This window comes from Lissotriton vulgaris, chromosome 3_1 (genome assembly GCF_964263255.1).
Source record: "Lissotriton vulgaris chromosome 3_1, aLisVul1.2, whole genome shotgun sequence".
Taxonomy (NCBI): Eukaryota; Metazoa; Chordata; class Amphibia; order Caudata; family Salamandridae; genus Lissotriton; species Lissotriton vulgaris.
Genome location: NC_141689.1, coordinates 516,302,197 through 516,318,951, shown reverse-complemented (window position 1 = coordinate 516,318,951; position 16,755 = coordinate 516,302,197). Strand labels below are relative to the sequence as shown.

At 44.5% G+C, this 16,755-nt stretch overlaps 1 protein-coding gene across 1 annotated transcript in view; it reads left to right on the top strand.

The window, feature by feature from the left end:
• ANKDD1B (ankyrin repeat and death domain containing 1B) overlaps nucleotides 1–9,858 on the top strand; it is a 602,007-nt gene extending 592,149 nt beyond the window's left edge. The window contains exon 16 of the mRNA XM_086960762.1: nucleotides 7,701–9,858. Within this exon, the coding sequence (XP_086816888.1) occupies nucleotides 7,701–7,759 (59 nt within the window). The 3' untranslated portion in view covers nucleotides 7,760–9,858. The remainder of the gene's footprint in view (nucleotides 1–7,700) is intronic.
• The last annotated feature ends 6,897 nt before the right edge of the window (nucleotides 9,859–16,755 follow it).

The window sequence follows — 16,755 nt, the reverse complement described above, 5'->3', positions numbered from 1 at the left end:
CTGAAAGATATCAAATGTCTCCTTAAAAGGGTCCCAGTAACATGGAGGGTCGTCCAGTAGCTGCTTGGGAAATGTCTAGGACAGGCACTCCACAGCCTGCAGTTCTTCCAGAGACTGCTTTTTGGCAACTGCATAGCAGATCTTAATACAGAGCCAGATCCAGCAGAAAGTGGTTATTTTCTGCACTGCCATGTCCTTTTACACTCCAAACAACCCAACAAAGAGGTGATAGTTCACACAAGTGATCGTTGATGCCATCTATGTAGCAGCTCAGTGCCCTTCTTAGGCCCAAGCAATGGAGTCTCTCCACCTTCTTCGAGGGGTGAGGCGGAGCATAGAATGCCAACAAGCTTGTGGTTTTATTGGCATGGAACGGGGTCACAACTTTCGGCAGCAAGGATTCCCTAGTTTGCAGAAACAGTTGGTCTGGGAAGATGGTAGTGTATGGTGGATTGACACAAAGCCTGAAGTCCACTCAACCAGCAAGGCGAGGTGATGGTGATGGGTAACACAGGCTGAATAGTAAGGAGCCGTAAAGGACAGCTGTGAAGGAGCTCAAACGAAGTGCACATCAGGTAAGTCTGGACCAGATAAAGTGCCATTGGAGCATTATGAAGGGGGAAACTTGTTGCAGGCCTTTCAAAAACCGCATCACAAAACGTGACTTAAACAACTGGGGCTGATTTGGTAATCATAAGAAGGCAGAAAATATCAATTAATTGTGCCCAAAGCAAAGCCTTGCAGGGGAAGAGACTGAACAAATAAGGGAATGTCAGAAAACGGATCCTAGAAGGGGTCGATCTGGCATATGCCGCACCAAACAACAAATTTGTCCAAGCGGCAGGCGTGTAGAGCTTTCGTCCAAGGACGCCTGACTGCCAAGATGACAGCAATCACCTCTGGAGGAAGGCCAAAGGTGTTCAGCTGTAGCTGCTCCATCTCCAAGCATGAAGGTGGGGATTGCAATGGCCCGAGTGCAGTACCATGCCCTGTTGCTGCAACAGCAGATGCTCACGGAGGGCCAGCCTGATCGGAAGACATGTGCTCAAGCCCTGGGGTTCCAGATACCATACTCTTCATGTCCAATCAGGAGCCACTAGGATGACCTGGGCCCGTCAGTCCTGATCTTTTTGAGAACTCGTAGCAGGAGTGATATTGGCAGAAAGGCGGACAGGAGCCACAAATTCGATTCACAGCAGAACTCATCTCTGAGCTGTTCTAAGCAAGAGACGCCTTGGAAACTTCATGCAGAGAAATTCTGGTGGTGGTGAATATATAGAGCCAAGGTTCATTCCATTCACATGAAAAACGTGCATCACTCCGGGTGTAACTTCCATTTGTGAGCCGCTAGGGCCAGACAGCTGCCCCAAACTAGAAGTGATGCATCTGTCCCCACTGTCAGTTCTGGGTGGGCAAGGGTCTGCCGCTGAACCAATTGTGGTCCAGCAACCAGGAATGCCAATTTTTTGCAGTCTCATCCAAAAACAGAATGTGGTTGGAGAGGTCCCTTTAATGTTGGGCCAGCTGGGACATCAGATACCACTGCGAAGCCTGCATATGCCACCTGCCCTGCGTGACTAGCAGGATGCCATTTGTCTCAGCAGCCTCAGAGTTGACCTCACTGAAATCGAATCAGAGTCTGAAATATCAGGATTATAGCCTGAATGTCCTGGACTCTCTTTTCTGAGGGAAAGGCACAAGATACAACTGTGTCCAGAATGGCTGTGATGAAGGGAGTATCTGAGAAGGAGTCATGTGTGACTTCAATATGTTGATATTGAACCCAAAAGATGGTAGAACGTTCATCATAGTCTGGAGGTGGTTGATAACTGCCTGGAGCGAGCACGCCTTCATCAGTCAGCCTGCGAGGTAGGGGAAGACTGGCACCACTGACCTCCGAAGATGTTCTGCCACCACTGCAGTCACTTTTGTTAACATGCAAGAGGCTCCTGTGAGACCAAAGGTGAACACAGGGGCCTGAAAATGCTCCTCTCCCACCACGGACCTCAGGTAGTGCCAATGGGCTGGCAGGATGAGTATATGGAAATAAGTGACCTGCAGGTCTAATGCTACCATCCAGTCTTCAGGGTTGATGGCAGACACGTCCTGGGCCAGTACAAGCATTTTTAATTTCTCTTTCTGGAAGAAGGCATTGAGGGGGTGCACATGTAGAATAGGCCAAATACATCCTCCCTTCTTGGACACCAGAAAATAGCGGAAATACCAGCAATGTCCTACTTCCAGCGCTGGCACCCTCTTAATAGCAAAAAATAAATTCAGTGGGTCCACAGCTTTCAGTTAATCTCAATAATACTTAAGTTCTAAACAAAACTTTATACACAGGTCGGGTGCTCCTTCAGGTGGCGTGTCCGTCCAGTATATCAGTGATATAATCCAAAATGTGCAACCAAAAAAATCTGGATGCATCCCTGGTTAGGGCACACCTTGGGTTCCGTAAATAAACAGACTCCTAGGGCCTCATTTATGAGAAATGACGCACCGCTGCGTGAAAGCAGCGATGCGTCATTTCTCAGTGCACTCTCCTTGCGACATACCTGATGCGTCATATTTACAGTATGACGCATCATGTAGCAAGGAGTTACAGATACGTCAGTATTTCTGACGTATCTGTAAGCGCAAAAGTGACGCATTGCTGGAGTGTGTCACAAAAGTGATGCAACTCCAGCAATGCGTCTTTTCACATGGGGCAAGCCCCATGTGAAAGGACCTGCGTCAGTCTTTCGCCTGCTGTGAGGCAGGTGCAAGATTTTGATGCAACGGCGTCCTAAAAGTGACGCAGTGAAATCTCATAGATTTCACTGCGTCACTTCTACGACCCTTCCTTGCGTCAATACGCCTCCCTTGCATACATTATACCTGGCGCAGGTATAATGTGGCGCAGGGGTTTACAAAGTGACGCATCTACCTAGATGCGTCACTTTGTAAATATGGCGCAAAAGGGCGCATTTTTTACGCCACTGGTGCGTCACAAAAAGTGACGCACCGGCGGCGTAAAAGTGACGCACGGCCTCATAAATGAGGCCCCTAGTCTGGTTTTCTGTTCAAACCAAGGTAATTCGGTTTATAAACAAGTCAAAAAATGCTCCAATTCCTCTTAATAGCGTCTTTGGCCAAAAGGGCTTGCACATTCTGCATCTTGATGCAAAATGGATAAATGGTCTTCCATCAGTCGCCATGGGGACAGTGGAAGGTGCAGCAGGGAAGAAAGGAAGGGTAAGGCATACACATTTCAAACCATATGCAGAATCTGAGGTTAGGGCTTTGTAGCCTGGGTAGAAGCAGTGGATTCAGTCTCCTAACGAGTGGCTGTGCTCCTTTAAGGGCACCCTCAAGAGTTTTGGCAGGTGGGGATGCGAACTGAGTTGCTCACTGACCTTGACCTCGACTATGAAACTGCTCGGTTCCTTGTGGAGGCTGGACAAGCTGAAAGTAGGATGTAGCACTGTCAAGGCCACAAAAAGAGCAGTGGAACTACTGCGGTTGGCAAGGAGAAGCACAAAGACCGAAAAAGCGCGAGTAGCCCTCCTCTCCTTAAACAGCTGTAAAGCGGAATCAACCTTGTACCTGTTGGGTTCATCGACATGTTAGGTTAATTGTATTTCTTAAGCACAACGGTTACCCGAGGGTGTTCTGGGACTGGCTACTGCCCTCTGAACAGAGGTAGGCATGGGAACCTATACACTGAAGAGCCAGGTTTTCAATCTTTTCCTAAACGCCATTAGATCGGTGGCATTCCTAATATGTATAGACAGTTCGTTCCAAGCCCTTGTGGCATAGGTGGTGAAACTTCCACCACCCAGTGGACTTTTTTTGAGGAAGGGTACTAACACACTCTTAGCTCCTAGTGAGCGAAGGGCTCTTTTAGGGACATACCATTGAAATCAATGTTTTAAATATTCTGGCCCTGTTCCCTGAAGGGCTTTAAAGACATTGCACAAGGATTTAAAATACACCCGTTGTGTAACTGGAAGCCAGGGCAACCTTTTAATTTCCTTTTTAACAGATACAAAATTAGGATGTGCCGGTAAGCAGTCTGGCTACCACATTTTGCAGAAGTTGAAGTTTGTTTAAATGTCGCTTTTGAATATTCAGGTAGAGGCCGTTGCAATACTACACGTTTACAGTCCTCCGGCAGGAATGACATTATTTTCTTAATTATTCTAAGGAAGTGGAAGCTAGCAGATTCAACCATATTTTTCCTGTTCCTGAAGGTGAGTTTGTTGTCACATGCATTTGTTGCAGGTTTTGGAGCCGTGGCCCTCCCCCACACATCATCACCACCACTAATCAACTGGCAGACCCTACAACTTTGACAAATCTCCGGCCTATTTCGCTCCTTCCTGTCCTATGCAAGGTAACGGAAACATTTGTGAATAGACAACTCACAAATTTCCTGGAGGAAAATAATGTCTGGCACCCTAATCAATCGGGTTTTAGAGCTCAGCATTTCACAGAATCGTCTCTTCTGTTTACCACCGATACCATTCGCGCTGCTATGGATCAGGGAAAGAAGGCTGTTTTGATATTATTAGACCTATCTGCAACCTTCGATACGGTCTCACATGCCATTCTTATAGATCGTTTAGTAACATCTGGCATAGCAGGAGACGTATTGGAGTGGATCAAAAATTTCCTGTGTGACAGGCGCCAAGTGGTCACTCTTTGTTCTGAAGAAAAAGCCCTCATGTCAGGAGTCTCTCAGGGATCTAGCCTGAGCCCGACTCTCTTCAATGTTTATACGCAACCCCTGATTAAGCTGAAATTGTCATTTAAGATTGCTTCCATCTCTTATGCAGACGATATGCAGCTTATTCTAGTCCTGGATAAAGATACTAAGGGCGGGGAAGAAAATCTTAAGAACTGCCTCTCAGCCACTTTTGAGTGGATGAGCAAGAACCATCTGAAATGTAATTCGGGAAAAACTGAAATGTTGCCGTTTGGCCCACAAAATTACTTTGTCCCTAAACAATGGTGGCCGGAAGATGCGGAGGTGCCTTCAAATACGAATAATGCAGCACAAAATGTTGGCAGTAAGTTTGACGCCTCCCTGTCTTTTAAACAACATGCTCTGGCAGTAGCAGGTACCTGCTTTCACATTATAAAGGGCTTAAGGAAATTTTTTGATCTACTTCCACTATCAGCCAGAAAACTGGTGGCGGTCGCCCTTATAACTTCGAGACTTGACTACTGCAACCGCCTGTATGCAGGAACTAACAAAGTAGTCACACATAAGTTGCAGATGGTACAGCATGCAGCGGCCAGGCTTGTGCTAAAGTGGCCTAGGAAATCGTCTGCTTCAGTTGCTTTGGATACTCTTCATTGGCTATCAATTCACAAACGGGTGCTGTTCAAAGTGATTACCTTTAGGGCTTTTCACTCACGAGGGCCAAAGTATCTACAAAATAGGTTCTTGCGTTACTACCCATCACGCAAGCTTAGATCTTCAAATGCAAATTTGCTGGCCATCCCTACCTTTAGACTCATCTCAAAGGGAGGGAAATCCTTGGCCGTCTTAGGATCAAAAGCTTGGAACAAACTCCCCCTCCAAATCCGTTCTATTGTTTTGGAATCAGTGTTCAGGAAATCACTGAAGACTTGGATCTTTAGTCTTCCAGATACTTGCTCCAAAGCTTTAATATGAGTATCCTGGCTTACTAATAAAAGCAGTCTGACCAGTTTTTTTTCATCTTTCTGGTCTCTAGCGCCAAGATGCTCCCTGGAGTGATAGCTGCGCTCTATAAAAACTCACTTACATTACATTACATTACAATCAGCATTTGTAGAGCACGGCAGTGACACCCTTGGAAATATCTGGATGCTGGGGTGCGAGGTCTCTGACAAAAAAAGCTGGTCTTTAAGAAACGGCGGGAAGAAGGAAGAAAAACAAGCAAGCAGAAAAGGCAAAACAGAGGGCAGAAAAACAAGCAGAAAAGTCAAAACAGAGGGCAGAAAAACGAGTAGAAAACGTCAAATAGTGGGCAGAAAAACTAGCAAAAAAGGCAAAACAGATATCAGAAAAATGAGCGAGCAGAAACGGCAAAACAAAGAGTAGAAACAAAAAAGCAGAAAAGGGTAAATGGAGGGCAGAAAGGAGCAGAAAAAAGGCCAAACGGGCAAAAAATCGAGCAGAAAAAGGCAAAACAAAGTAGAAGAGGGTAAAACAGCGAGCAGAAAAGGTAAAGCAGAGGGCAGAAAAATGAGCAAAAAAGGAAAAACAGCAAAAAACGAGCAGACGACACACAGGGCAGCAGGTAGACAGGCAGCAGAGGGTAGCAGACTGCAGGTAAGCTGAAGACGAGAACTGTCGCAGGGGGAGCTGGCATGGGGACCTGCTACCCAGACACCACAGGTATACCTGGTGGTGATCTTTGACAGAAATGTGTTTTTGACAGTCCCTACAGGGCTTAAAAAACGGTAGATTTAAGGGGTGACATCCCTTACACTCTGGATAACATTCATGAAAATATCTAAGAGACACTGAAAAAGGTCCAGATCTGCGACTGGTGGTGCAGAAAGAAAGGAACTGATGTCATTGTTGGAGAGTGGCACCTATACAGGCGCAGCATGCACGTCATTTCTGAAGCAGCACAGCATTGGTGCGGAGCCGCACGGCGCAACCTTCCGAAGTGCTGATCTACTGCTGAAGTTTCCGGATCCAGACTGAGGCAAGGTGAATATTCAAAAGGTGAAGAATATAAGCTTAGAAGTCTCTATAGAAAACAAACATGTTGCCATAAATCCATCTCTAGGAAATGTCTCCATTTAAATTATTCAAACTGAAACCGACATCACAAGAAAAGATTCTAGTTCATCTTGACTTGGGAACCTCAGATAGAATATTCTGGACAGAACACCATCTTGGAAACGGCAGTTAATAAGGCTTGAACACGCCCCTTTCCTGAAACTGATGGGGTCGTTTTGGCACACAAAGAACCCCACGTTTGACATCCTTCGCCCAGCTCTGAATTTAGCAGTTTCTCCATCGCCTTTCATAGCGGAAGCTTAACGCCTCCTGGGTGACCTTGAGCATGGGAAGGCCAGTGGGGTCTGGATGGTGAGGCCGCTAAGCCACATACCGAGCGTCGCATCCAGTTCCAGTCTGCCTGAGTGAGCTTGGACACTTCTGACTCGTGAGTGCTTGCTATCTCTGGTAAGCTCTCGGCACAGGTGTAGCAATCTTTTGAACTGACAGAAACGTCTTTATGTTGCACATTCACAGATTAAGTTAAAAGAAACATTTATGAAATTACTCCTTAATACCTGTAAGATCAATGAAAAATCGAGAATCCTAGACTCTAGGTACATTGGTGGTAGACAAACCATTCATTTTCTTTTAAAACAATCAATTCGATTGTAGTCCATCTATGCAATTCATATCGACAAATGTACATTTTATCCCAGTACAATTTTACTGTCAGCATGAAGATGAATAGATTTATCTGCATCGATTTTTCCGTAGCAAGTTTCACCCTTTGCGTAATAGTTTTTAAAGTTTGTATTGAATGCAGCCAGAGAGAAGTAATTGCACAACAGATTGTACAAGCAAAGAAGAAAACGCACTGTACATTCATAGTTCATAGAAACAGAATTAATCAAGATACATGACACAGATGCTTTCTCGAGTGACATTTTCATATATTTTCTGTTTTATACTCTTACATGTTTCCTTTATCTTGCAGAAAGCTTCAGATCTGAAAGCACCGGGGACACAGATTCCAAGAAGTGTATTGTTTCTTGACATACCAGCAGATGAAACGGGGCTCTATTCAGCAGAAAAACTGATGACGGCTGCAGGAGAAGTGTAAATGTGCGATTCTCAGGATCCAGACGGCAAAATGTGGGCTCCAGCAGCTGATGCCTGCACTTTTAGGAGAAGACGTGACAGCCTCTTCATTTAGACCAGGATATAATGTCTGTTCTTTGGCAAGAATCCATCGCAAAGTCATTTCAAACGAACTCCAGTCACAAGATCTTATTATGAAATACATTTTTTTTATTGTCGGTGCGACTGCACCTTGTGATAAACTATTATCTTAATAGAGGTATATGCTAGATTAGTCACGCTTTTATTAGAACTGAGAGACGAGTTTCCCTAAAATGTCCTGTTTTCATTTCCTATTACAGTTACGTTCAGATGTCTCAAAATGACAGACCTACTTGTTTGTAACAATTTACTACAAGTGCGTAGTGATGTCAACACACTCACTTGTTATGCAATAACATTTAACAGACAGCTGCCTTTTTTCAGAAAGCGTGAGTGGCATCCCGAACACGGACACTTGAATTGGTCCCTGCCAGTGCTGGCACAGTGTACAAAAGAACAGTGGCCTGGCAGGGAGCTATGGCTACCTGGCATCATTGCTCTGAAGACCTGGCATCATTGCGCTGCTATGGCTCTGGAGACAAGACAAATATGCTCTGCTATGATTCTGGAGACATGACATCCTTGCTCCGCTATGGATCTGGAAACAGGACATCCTCGCTCTGCTATGGCTCTGGAGACCTGGCATCATTGCGCTGCTATGGCTCTGGAGACATGGCATCCCTGCTCTGCTATGGTTCTGGAGACATGACATCCTTGTTCTGCTATGGTTCTGGAGACCTGACATCCTTGCTCTGCTATGACTGTGGAGATCTGGCATTGTTGCTCTGCTAGGGTTCTGGAGACCTGACATCCTTGCTCTGCTACGGTTCGGGAAACATGACATCATTGCGCTGCTATGGCTCTGGAGACCCGACATTATTGCTCTGCTGACATCATGGCCATCCTGCTCTGCTCTGAATAGATCCTAAGCACCTAATTCTTCTCAACAGGAGATAGTCAAAACATCTGGATATTTCCGAGTTAGGAGGGACACAAGTTGTTTCTGCATTTGGAAGATACAATACATCAGGGAACATAGCTGTATTATATAAAAAAGATAGTGTAAAGAAAGTCCTGTACCTGAACAAATGTCAGAAAACTGGTGAGCACACAATCCTTTCCTGTGAGAAAGGAAGGCAGAGAGCACTGTTAATGTATATACAGGAGTAGACGTGGGCATCAACTACAATGGCTATCATAAGTGGCAGCATGGAACTGCTCTCCTAAGGAGCAACTGCTACCACGGAACAAGCGCAAAAAGAAAAATGTGTTTCAAGGGCTTAGCAAGCGATGACAGACAATGTTGAATTACATCATTTGTTGACCTACAAGCAATACAGGACACCATTGTTCATCCGCAATAAATAAACAAAAAGTTACAGTGCCACTAAAGCAAACTGACTCACATTAAATTGATGGTCAATGTACAAAGGAGCCTTAAAGTCTTTCGCTGATCTGGAAAGCAGATCTGATTGATGGTTAGCTTCTTTTTCGTCATCCAATCAAACCAGTTGAGTGGCCTATAGCACCCTGGTTACACATTTCAAGACCCCACTTGGTGCAGAGAGATTGGACAAGGTCCCCAATGTAACTACCTGTACAGATGAATTCTAGAGTTTACAACAATCTTAGCAATAATTAAAAATGTAAATCAATTGCAATCCTTTTTTAACTTACTAATATGAACACTTCTGGTAGTTTGTCCATAAACGAAATAAAAATATTGAACTACAGAGGGGATATTCAGATACCCTAAAGTAGCGTAGCACACAACTGCCCGTTGTTATTAGGCACCCAACAAAACATGACAGAAACATTAATGTCACTCCCATTTATATTATCTTATATTTCTCATTCTGGTTGAAGATACCTATATTCTGGGGAAAGTGTAATATAACTGCCATTGTTTTTGTAGGATGCTGGATATTTTTTACTTGCATTCAAATAAATGTTTTACTTTTGTGTTCCTTTTATTAGCATTTCTTTGTTTTTCTTCCATGCTTGCCTCTTCCCTTGGAGACGAGTTTTGCACACAAATTTCTACTGATCTAAAAGTCTGGATTTAAAGCTGTATGGGATTCAAGATGGCAGTCACAGTATCACAAAGGAACTGGGCTTCCCTGCCACACTGAATGAGATCTATCCTAGAGTAGTTGCTTTCTCTTTAAACACAAATGTCCTTGCCAATTCATTAGGGTCCATCACCACTGAAACCCAGAAACTCCAGGTTATCAATGATATGGGATTCCTAATCCTCCTTGACCTTGTGGTGCTCATGGACTCAGTTGTTCGCTATATTCTACTTAACTCGGTTTACATCCTCTTAGACATTACTCAAACAGTGCTCATCAACGTTGGTTCCCTTCTAGCTGTCAGACAGAAATGTATCCGTCCAGATAGCACTTTCCAAAGTTCAAACTACCAGTGTAATGTGGATTGCTCTAAAGTACTGTCATTACCCCGATTATCTTCAATCTCTACATGGAACCTCTGAGGGCCCTACCCATCAAGCAGGACATGGCCCTTCGTCAATCTGAGGATGATATGGAACTGTACCTTAATGTGTCATTGAAAATTGACACAGGTGGTTTACCTTGGCCTAATGCAATCCAGTAGGTCAGCGGTATACCACAACCAAAACTGAGTTCATCCTCAAACAGTGGGAAGGGCCAAACCCAAATCAATGACTGCTTTCAAAACAAGCAATTGATTCATTTTTCAACTTCCCTCTCTTTCAATGCCAAGTCCATGGGCACCTATGTCGAGCCCCACCTTTCTTTCAAAGGGCAAATAGAGACGAAATCATGGACTGCTTGGTCTGAACTAAGCTCCCTATGAAAGAATAAAACCTTTTTTCTTCTTAACCCAGCCTGCCACTCAGTGATCGCTCTCCATCTCAAACGTTGACAGAGGCAAACCCAGTTCACGGCACTTCCTGACTCAAATATTGCTCCCTTGAAGTTAATCTTCCATTCTATGTTGTGCCTAAACACATGCATATATGTTGTGGTATTTATGTAGTGCAAATCTAATTGCAAAGCCCTCTATAAGGAGCAGGAAGCCTTGGATATGATTCATAATGGTGGACAGTGAGGCAGGTAGACAGAAATCTCTTATCCAGTAGGTGGTAGTGCTTACTAAAGAGGTTGGTAAGTAAAAGACTTCCTTCTTTAGCAAGGAGTCCAGTTTAAAAACAAGAGACAGGAAAGTCTGCATGTCTCCTGAAAAATATTTTAGGAGAAGAATAGAGGATTCCCATCCATTCACCAGATGTGCAGCAGAAAATGTGACATTGAGTGTGGAGACTGTGTTTGATTAACACTTGGAGTCATATTTCCAGTTTATGCTGGGAGGGAAGTGGTCTGTTACTCATGAATATAGTGACTGGTACAGTAATTTCTGATTTAACTGCAGATTCTTCACCTTATAAATATTTCCTGGGCGTCAGACCAGATGAGGAAAACTCAAAACCAGTATTCCTGCACTCCGGTAAGTGGGGTCTTGTGGATAAGTGTTAATGTTGTTCCACTTCAGAAGTGACACTGGCAGTCACATATAAACACCACCCATATGCACTGACGTCAATTCCTTTCTTTCCACTTCTTCGAACATGGACACAGAGTTTTTCCTAATGCTTTCGTAAAACATTTTTACCAGTGTGCAAGAGAATAATCCCTCCTAAAAAGACAGGATTTAAGAATTGTAGAGAATGTTGCAAACAGATGCCTGTGACTGATCTTCCATAGATATGTCTCTGGTACCTGGAGTTTGAACACAAATCCAGGACCTGCCATGACTGCTCCCAGATGAAGCCAAAGGCCATACAAGATTGTGAGATGCTTACATTGCTACACACCATAAAACTCCACGCCATGACCAGTCAATGTGGAAAGGAAGGTCTAGGTCCCACTCCTGAAATCGTTGCCATGGCAGATCCTCGCTGCGGCCAAAGCCTTCGAATAAGTCCAAGAAGAAGTATACGAAGTCTAAATGGGAAACCTTTTAACAGAAAAACTGAGATAATATCCACCTCAGTGATATATGTATGAAGAAACATAACGCTCCTGATATGTCTCAAGCTTGTCTGATGTATTACATCAAAACTATCTTTGCCATATCCGCAGCAGCCCAAGGCAGTTTAATTAACCCTTTAACCCCTTGTACAGCACCACTTCACATGGAGGAATGCAATTTAGATCAAATTGGCACAGTGCATTGATGCCTGGGCAGTGAAATCAGTCAAAATTCCCAACGCCGCTGCCATATTGCCAAACTACAATATCCATTTATGGCATGAGATCTTACAGTTTCTGGATAAACAGCCTGAGGATTGCCGAGAAGGGGGAAAGCTATTTGGAAGGAGTAAGTACTTACGACGGTGCCCGTCATCAATGCCTTGCTGGATTAATCCAACAATGCTTTCCATCAAATTCCCACATCACCACTCTTCAAGCAATATGAATAGCTCCTTAATACTTCCTTCAGAATACAATCCAAGGTCTAATGCCTTTGATGGTAAGCACCTGTTTGTATGTTTTTGGATAGCCTGTAAGGCTTCATCTGCTTTTAATAAGAAAACACAGGAAGACAAGCTGCCTCTTCCAGCAGAGCCCAAGATCAACTATGATGGACATGATGGACATGTTTCTTCAGCGTGCTCCCTTTAGCATACCTACCAGTAGCAGGGAGAAATTCAGGCATTTCTTCCTGCCTGGTGCAACATCAATTCAAAGCGCTAGGTGTTGGATATTGTCCAGTAAGGACATTCAATGGTGTTTACTACAAAACCACCTCCCAGCCTCCAAAGAAAGAAAAGTATCTTCTGGAGGCACAGCAAAAAACTTCTGAAGCTCCTCCTCAAAAATGCAGTTGAATAAGTTCCAAAAGCCCAGCGGAATCAAGGATTCTATTTGAAGTTTTCCTTATCAAGAAAAATGGGGGGGGGGGGGGGTCGTATTTCACACTTCATGGCTCTTGAAAAATGAATCAAAAGACAAAAGATTGAGAATGCTAACATTACTACGTATGTTTTAATCCACTGATGCAGGAATTACATTACGCCCATAGACTTGGAGGATGCATACTTCCACATACCAATCTATGCTCACTTTTAAGGGACTTAAGGTTCATGATCAATGTTACCATTTCTAGGCCCCACCACTCGGCCTTAAATTTGCCCCACTGTCTTTACAGAAAGCCTACCCCCAGTGACGACTCATCTAGGTCAGTGCACGTGTTTTCCCATAGTTGGATGATTTGCTTAGCAAAGCGCCAATGATACTGGAACTGAACAATGCAGTTGCATTTAAGGAACAGTTGGACCTTCAAAAGGCAGCAACTCAACAATCAATAGACTGAGCTTGTATTGATAACTCCACTCAAAGAGAACTCTGTCTCGGTGGATGTTGGAGGAACACATTTTTGCAGAACAAGACCTACACATTAAAAACCCTCAGCTATATTTAACATTGAATGTCTCCCTAAAAACTAGTGGCACACATCTTCGGGAGATGGCATTGAGTGCACTCTGAAACTACCAGCAGCAGTGTCTACATAAATGCATTACAATAAAGCATGGTAAGATTACCATTAAGAGACTCAATAACTATTGACAAGAATAGACATTTCCACTACAACTTCAAGCAAGGAAAAACAAGAACTAAAATACTTCTGCAGGAAGCATAAGAACTATCAGATTGGGGACTGGGCAATAGGATCATGCTAACAGTGCAACACGTACCAGGATTACACAACGTGTGGGCAGATGCTTTAAGCAGAAAAGATAGACTTCCATGAATAGCAGAGGGACCTAAGCCATTTACAGTTACTGTTTGAAAGATGGGGAACTCCACCGTTAGACCACTTCGCAATACTGTAGGACTCAAAATGCCAACTCTTCTCAAGCAGGTGGTTGTGACCAGAAGAACCAGAAGTCAAGGCCTTTCCATGCCAAGGTCAGGGATATTTGCCTACCCCTTTTCCACCAATCCCACTCACCTCCTGGATCCTGCTGCCTCATCTTAGTCGTTCCGGTCAGACAGTTCTGGTACACAGATCTATGGGACTTATTAGTGGACCAGCTAATTCACTTCAAGATGGATACAGACCTCTCGACGAAGGACAACCGCCAAGTACCACGTCACAACCCAGCCTCCCTCAAAGGGATTGCTTCAGACATAGAATTTGAGGTTTAAACAAATGTGCCTCCAGAATGTCTGAGGGTCCTGCGGGCAAAAAGAGCTGATTCCGTGAATAGAACATACACTTAAGTGAAATACATTTTACATTTGGGCAAGAGAATGTGACTCAAATCCACTTCAAATGGATCCAAAAGATTTCTTACCATGCTTGCTTCATTTGGTCAATCAGGCCTCTCATTTTCTTCAACAAGGGGACATTTAGCTGCCACATCCAGATTTTTATGTCCCCCCTCTTATCTTTCACTGTTCTCTGTAAGAATCATCAAAGAATTGAGAAGTTTGTTATGTTTTGTGTATTTCATAGCACACTATACCCATGAGGATATCCTGGTGCTTAGCAAGTGTAACGGGTGAGGTGGTTGGCGAAACATCTGTTGATGCCTTTTTCTAGGATCTTGGAGGGCTATGGTATGAGGGAGATAGGTCTGTTCGCAAACTTGGCGGTTTCTGTTGTGGGTTTTTTCAGTAGGGCGTGGACTACTGTGTGCTTCCAATCTTCCAGGAAGGTGGATGGATCGATGGACATGATGAGGATGGGGGCAAGGTTGAACCTTTGTTTAAGTCAAGTCTCTGACGAGTCTCGTTGGGGATGGACTTCATGATTGCTGTGGGTTCCTCTGTGGTGATGGTCTTCCATGTGGTCCAGGCGTTGGCTTTATCTGATACTGGTGGACTTTTTACAAGGTTTTTAAGGTCTGGTTGTGGGTTGAAGTTGTTAAATATGGTTGTGATTTTGCTGCAGAAGAGACCAGAGGGTGTTGCTGTAGTTCTTGGGTTGGTGGGATGTTGCTTTCAGCTGCTGTGGGTGCAGTGAAGTTCTTGATGACTACAAACTATTTTTTGCTTTTGGGGATGTGTTCGGCCAGGGCCTTCCTCTTGATTTCTTGGAATTGCTGGTGATCGTGTCGCTGGGCAGATTTGAACACATCCTTGTCTGATTGTTTCTGATTCGCTAGCTACTTCCGTTCTAAATGCTTACAGTGCCTTTTGATCATCCAGAGTTCATCAGTGTACCAACTGGCCTGCATTCATGCTCCTGCTAATTGGCTTATTTTCCAAATGGCTTGGGTATCAGCATATGTGGTTTTCCAGTCATTACATTGGTTTATGGACAACGAAAGCCAAACCCTTCTCAGATGTTTTGCTTAGGTATTGATGGGCTGGGCCTTTTGCTGCGGTTCTTCTGTGGTGGAGGACTTAGATTGATTGTGAAACTGATGATAGTGTGGTCGTCCAAGCAATGGGTGTGGGTGTATTTATTGTAATACCATTGAATAATGTAAAGATAGGGTATAGGCTGTGTCTAGTGGATTAAGTGGGGTTGAGAAGTATTGGGTGAGTCTAAGGTTTCAGAGTTGGGGGTCAGTCAGGTCTTCCAGATGGAAGTTGAGATCTTCTAGGAGGATGTACATTTTGTATTATCTGTGCTACTATTTTAAAACAAAGCTTACTTGCACACTTTGCTCACTCTTCCCGCCGTCCCGGGTCCACCGCAGCATTTTGCTGATTGTTGTGGAGGGACGTGGCTCCGCACTCCTCTCCTTTTTTTGCTACTGGGGGCACTACTAAAGCAGCATGGGTGCGCGGCACCACAGCGGCCGCGTCACCGCCTGTTCGTCAAAGGCAAGCCTGTCTGCGCCAGTCCCTCACCAGATATGCTGCCAATTTAGATAAAATGAGGCACACTTACGCTCAGAATGAGCTGCTTGCAATTAGGACGTGGGTGGGTGGGTGCAAACAACCTAGCCTGTATGGTCTAGAGGGTTCCTTTGTCTGCAAATGCTGTGGCTTCAGGTCTGTCAACCCGGCTAAGCTTAGCAGCTCCCCCTCCTAGTAACTCCAGAACCGTTTTCCACCTAACTGCTGCTCCATAGCCAAACACTTTGCCGATGTTCATGATCTCCTGGAAGCTGAGCCACCTGACATCCTGTTCCTCACAGAGACCTGGCTCTCGGAGGACATGGTCGCGGAGTAAGTTCTTGCTCTCCCGGAAGGTTATAAGATACATACCCTCAACAGGGCAACGAGAGGCGGGGGCATTACGGTCATTCCTAAAACCGGCTATCTTTGTACTTTTATAAAGCAACCCGTTGCAGATTGAGCTCACTTTAAAATCACCCTTAATCCCAACTACACTATGGAAGGCTTACTAATATATCAACCCCCGGGTCACTCAAAAGTGTTCAGAGAAGCTCTCACCGAGACAGTCAGCGTCCTGGCAATCAATGCTGATGTGTTTTATCTAGGAACCCGATCAATATTGTGACCTTATGCCCCTATACGGCTATAATCAATGGATATCCCTATAATGGCATAATAATCAGAGCCATATTTCAGTAACTCGCCTCTGCAGTTCATGACACAGCAGAAGCTACTTCCTTAGATTCCTAGAGAGCACACCAAGTTCTTTCGACACACCAAACCCCCAGCAACCTGGGAAAGCCCCGCTTGCTTTGTTTTGTCTTGTCATAGAATTCCTGCAAGCACTGTAAGAACGACCAGTTCTTAGTGACATCTTTATTGACGTCTTATGTCCAAACTCGACACCTTTCAGGTATAAATATACCCCCGTTGCCTTAAGCAAACACACGGTGGTGGTGAACTCTGGAGCAGAACAGCTGTCCCCTTGCAGAAAGCCCAGCAGATGCGAGAAGCCCACGGACGCTGCCC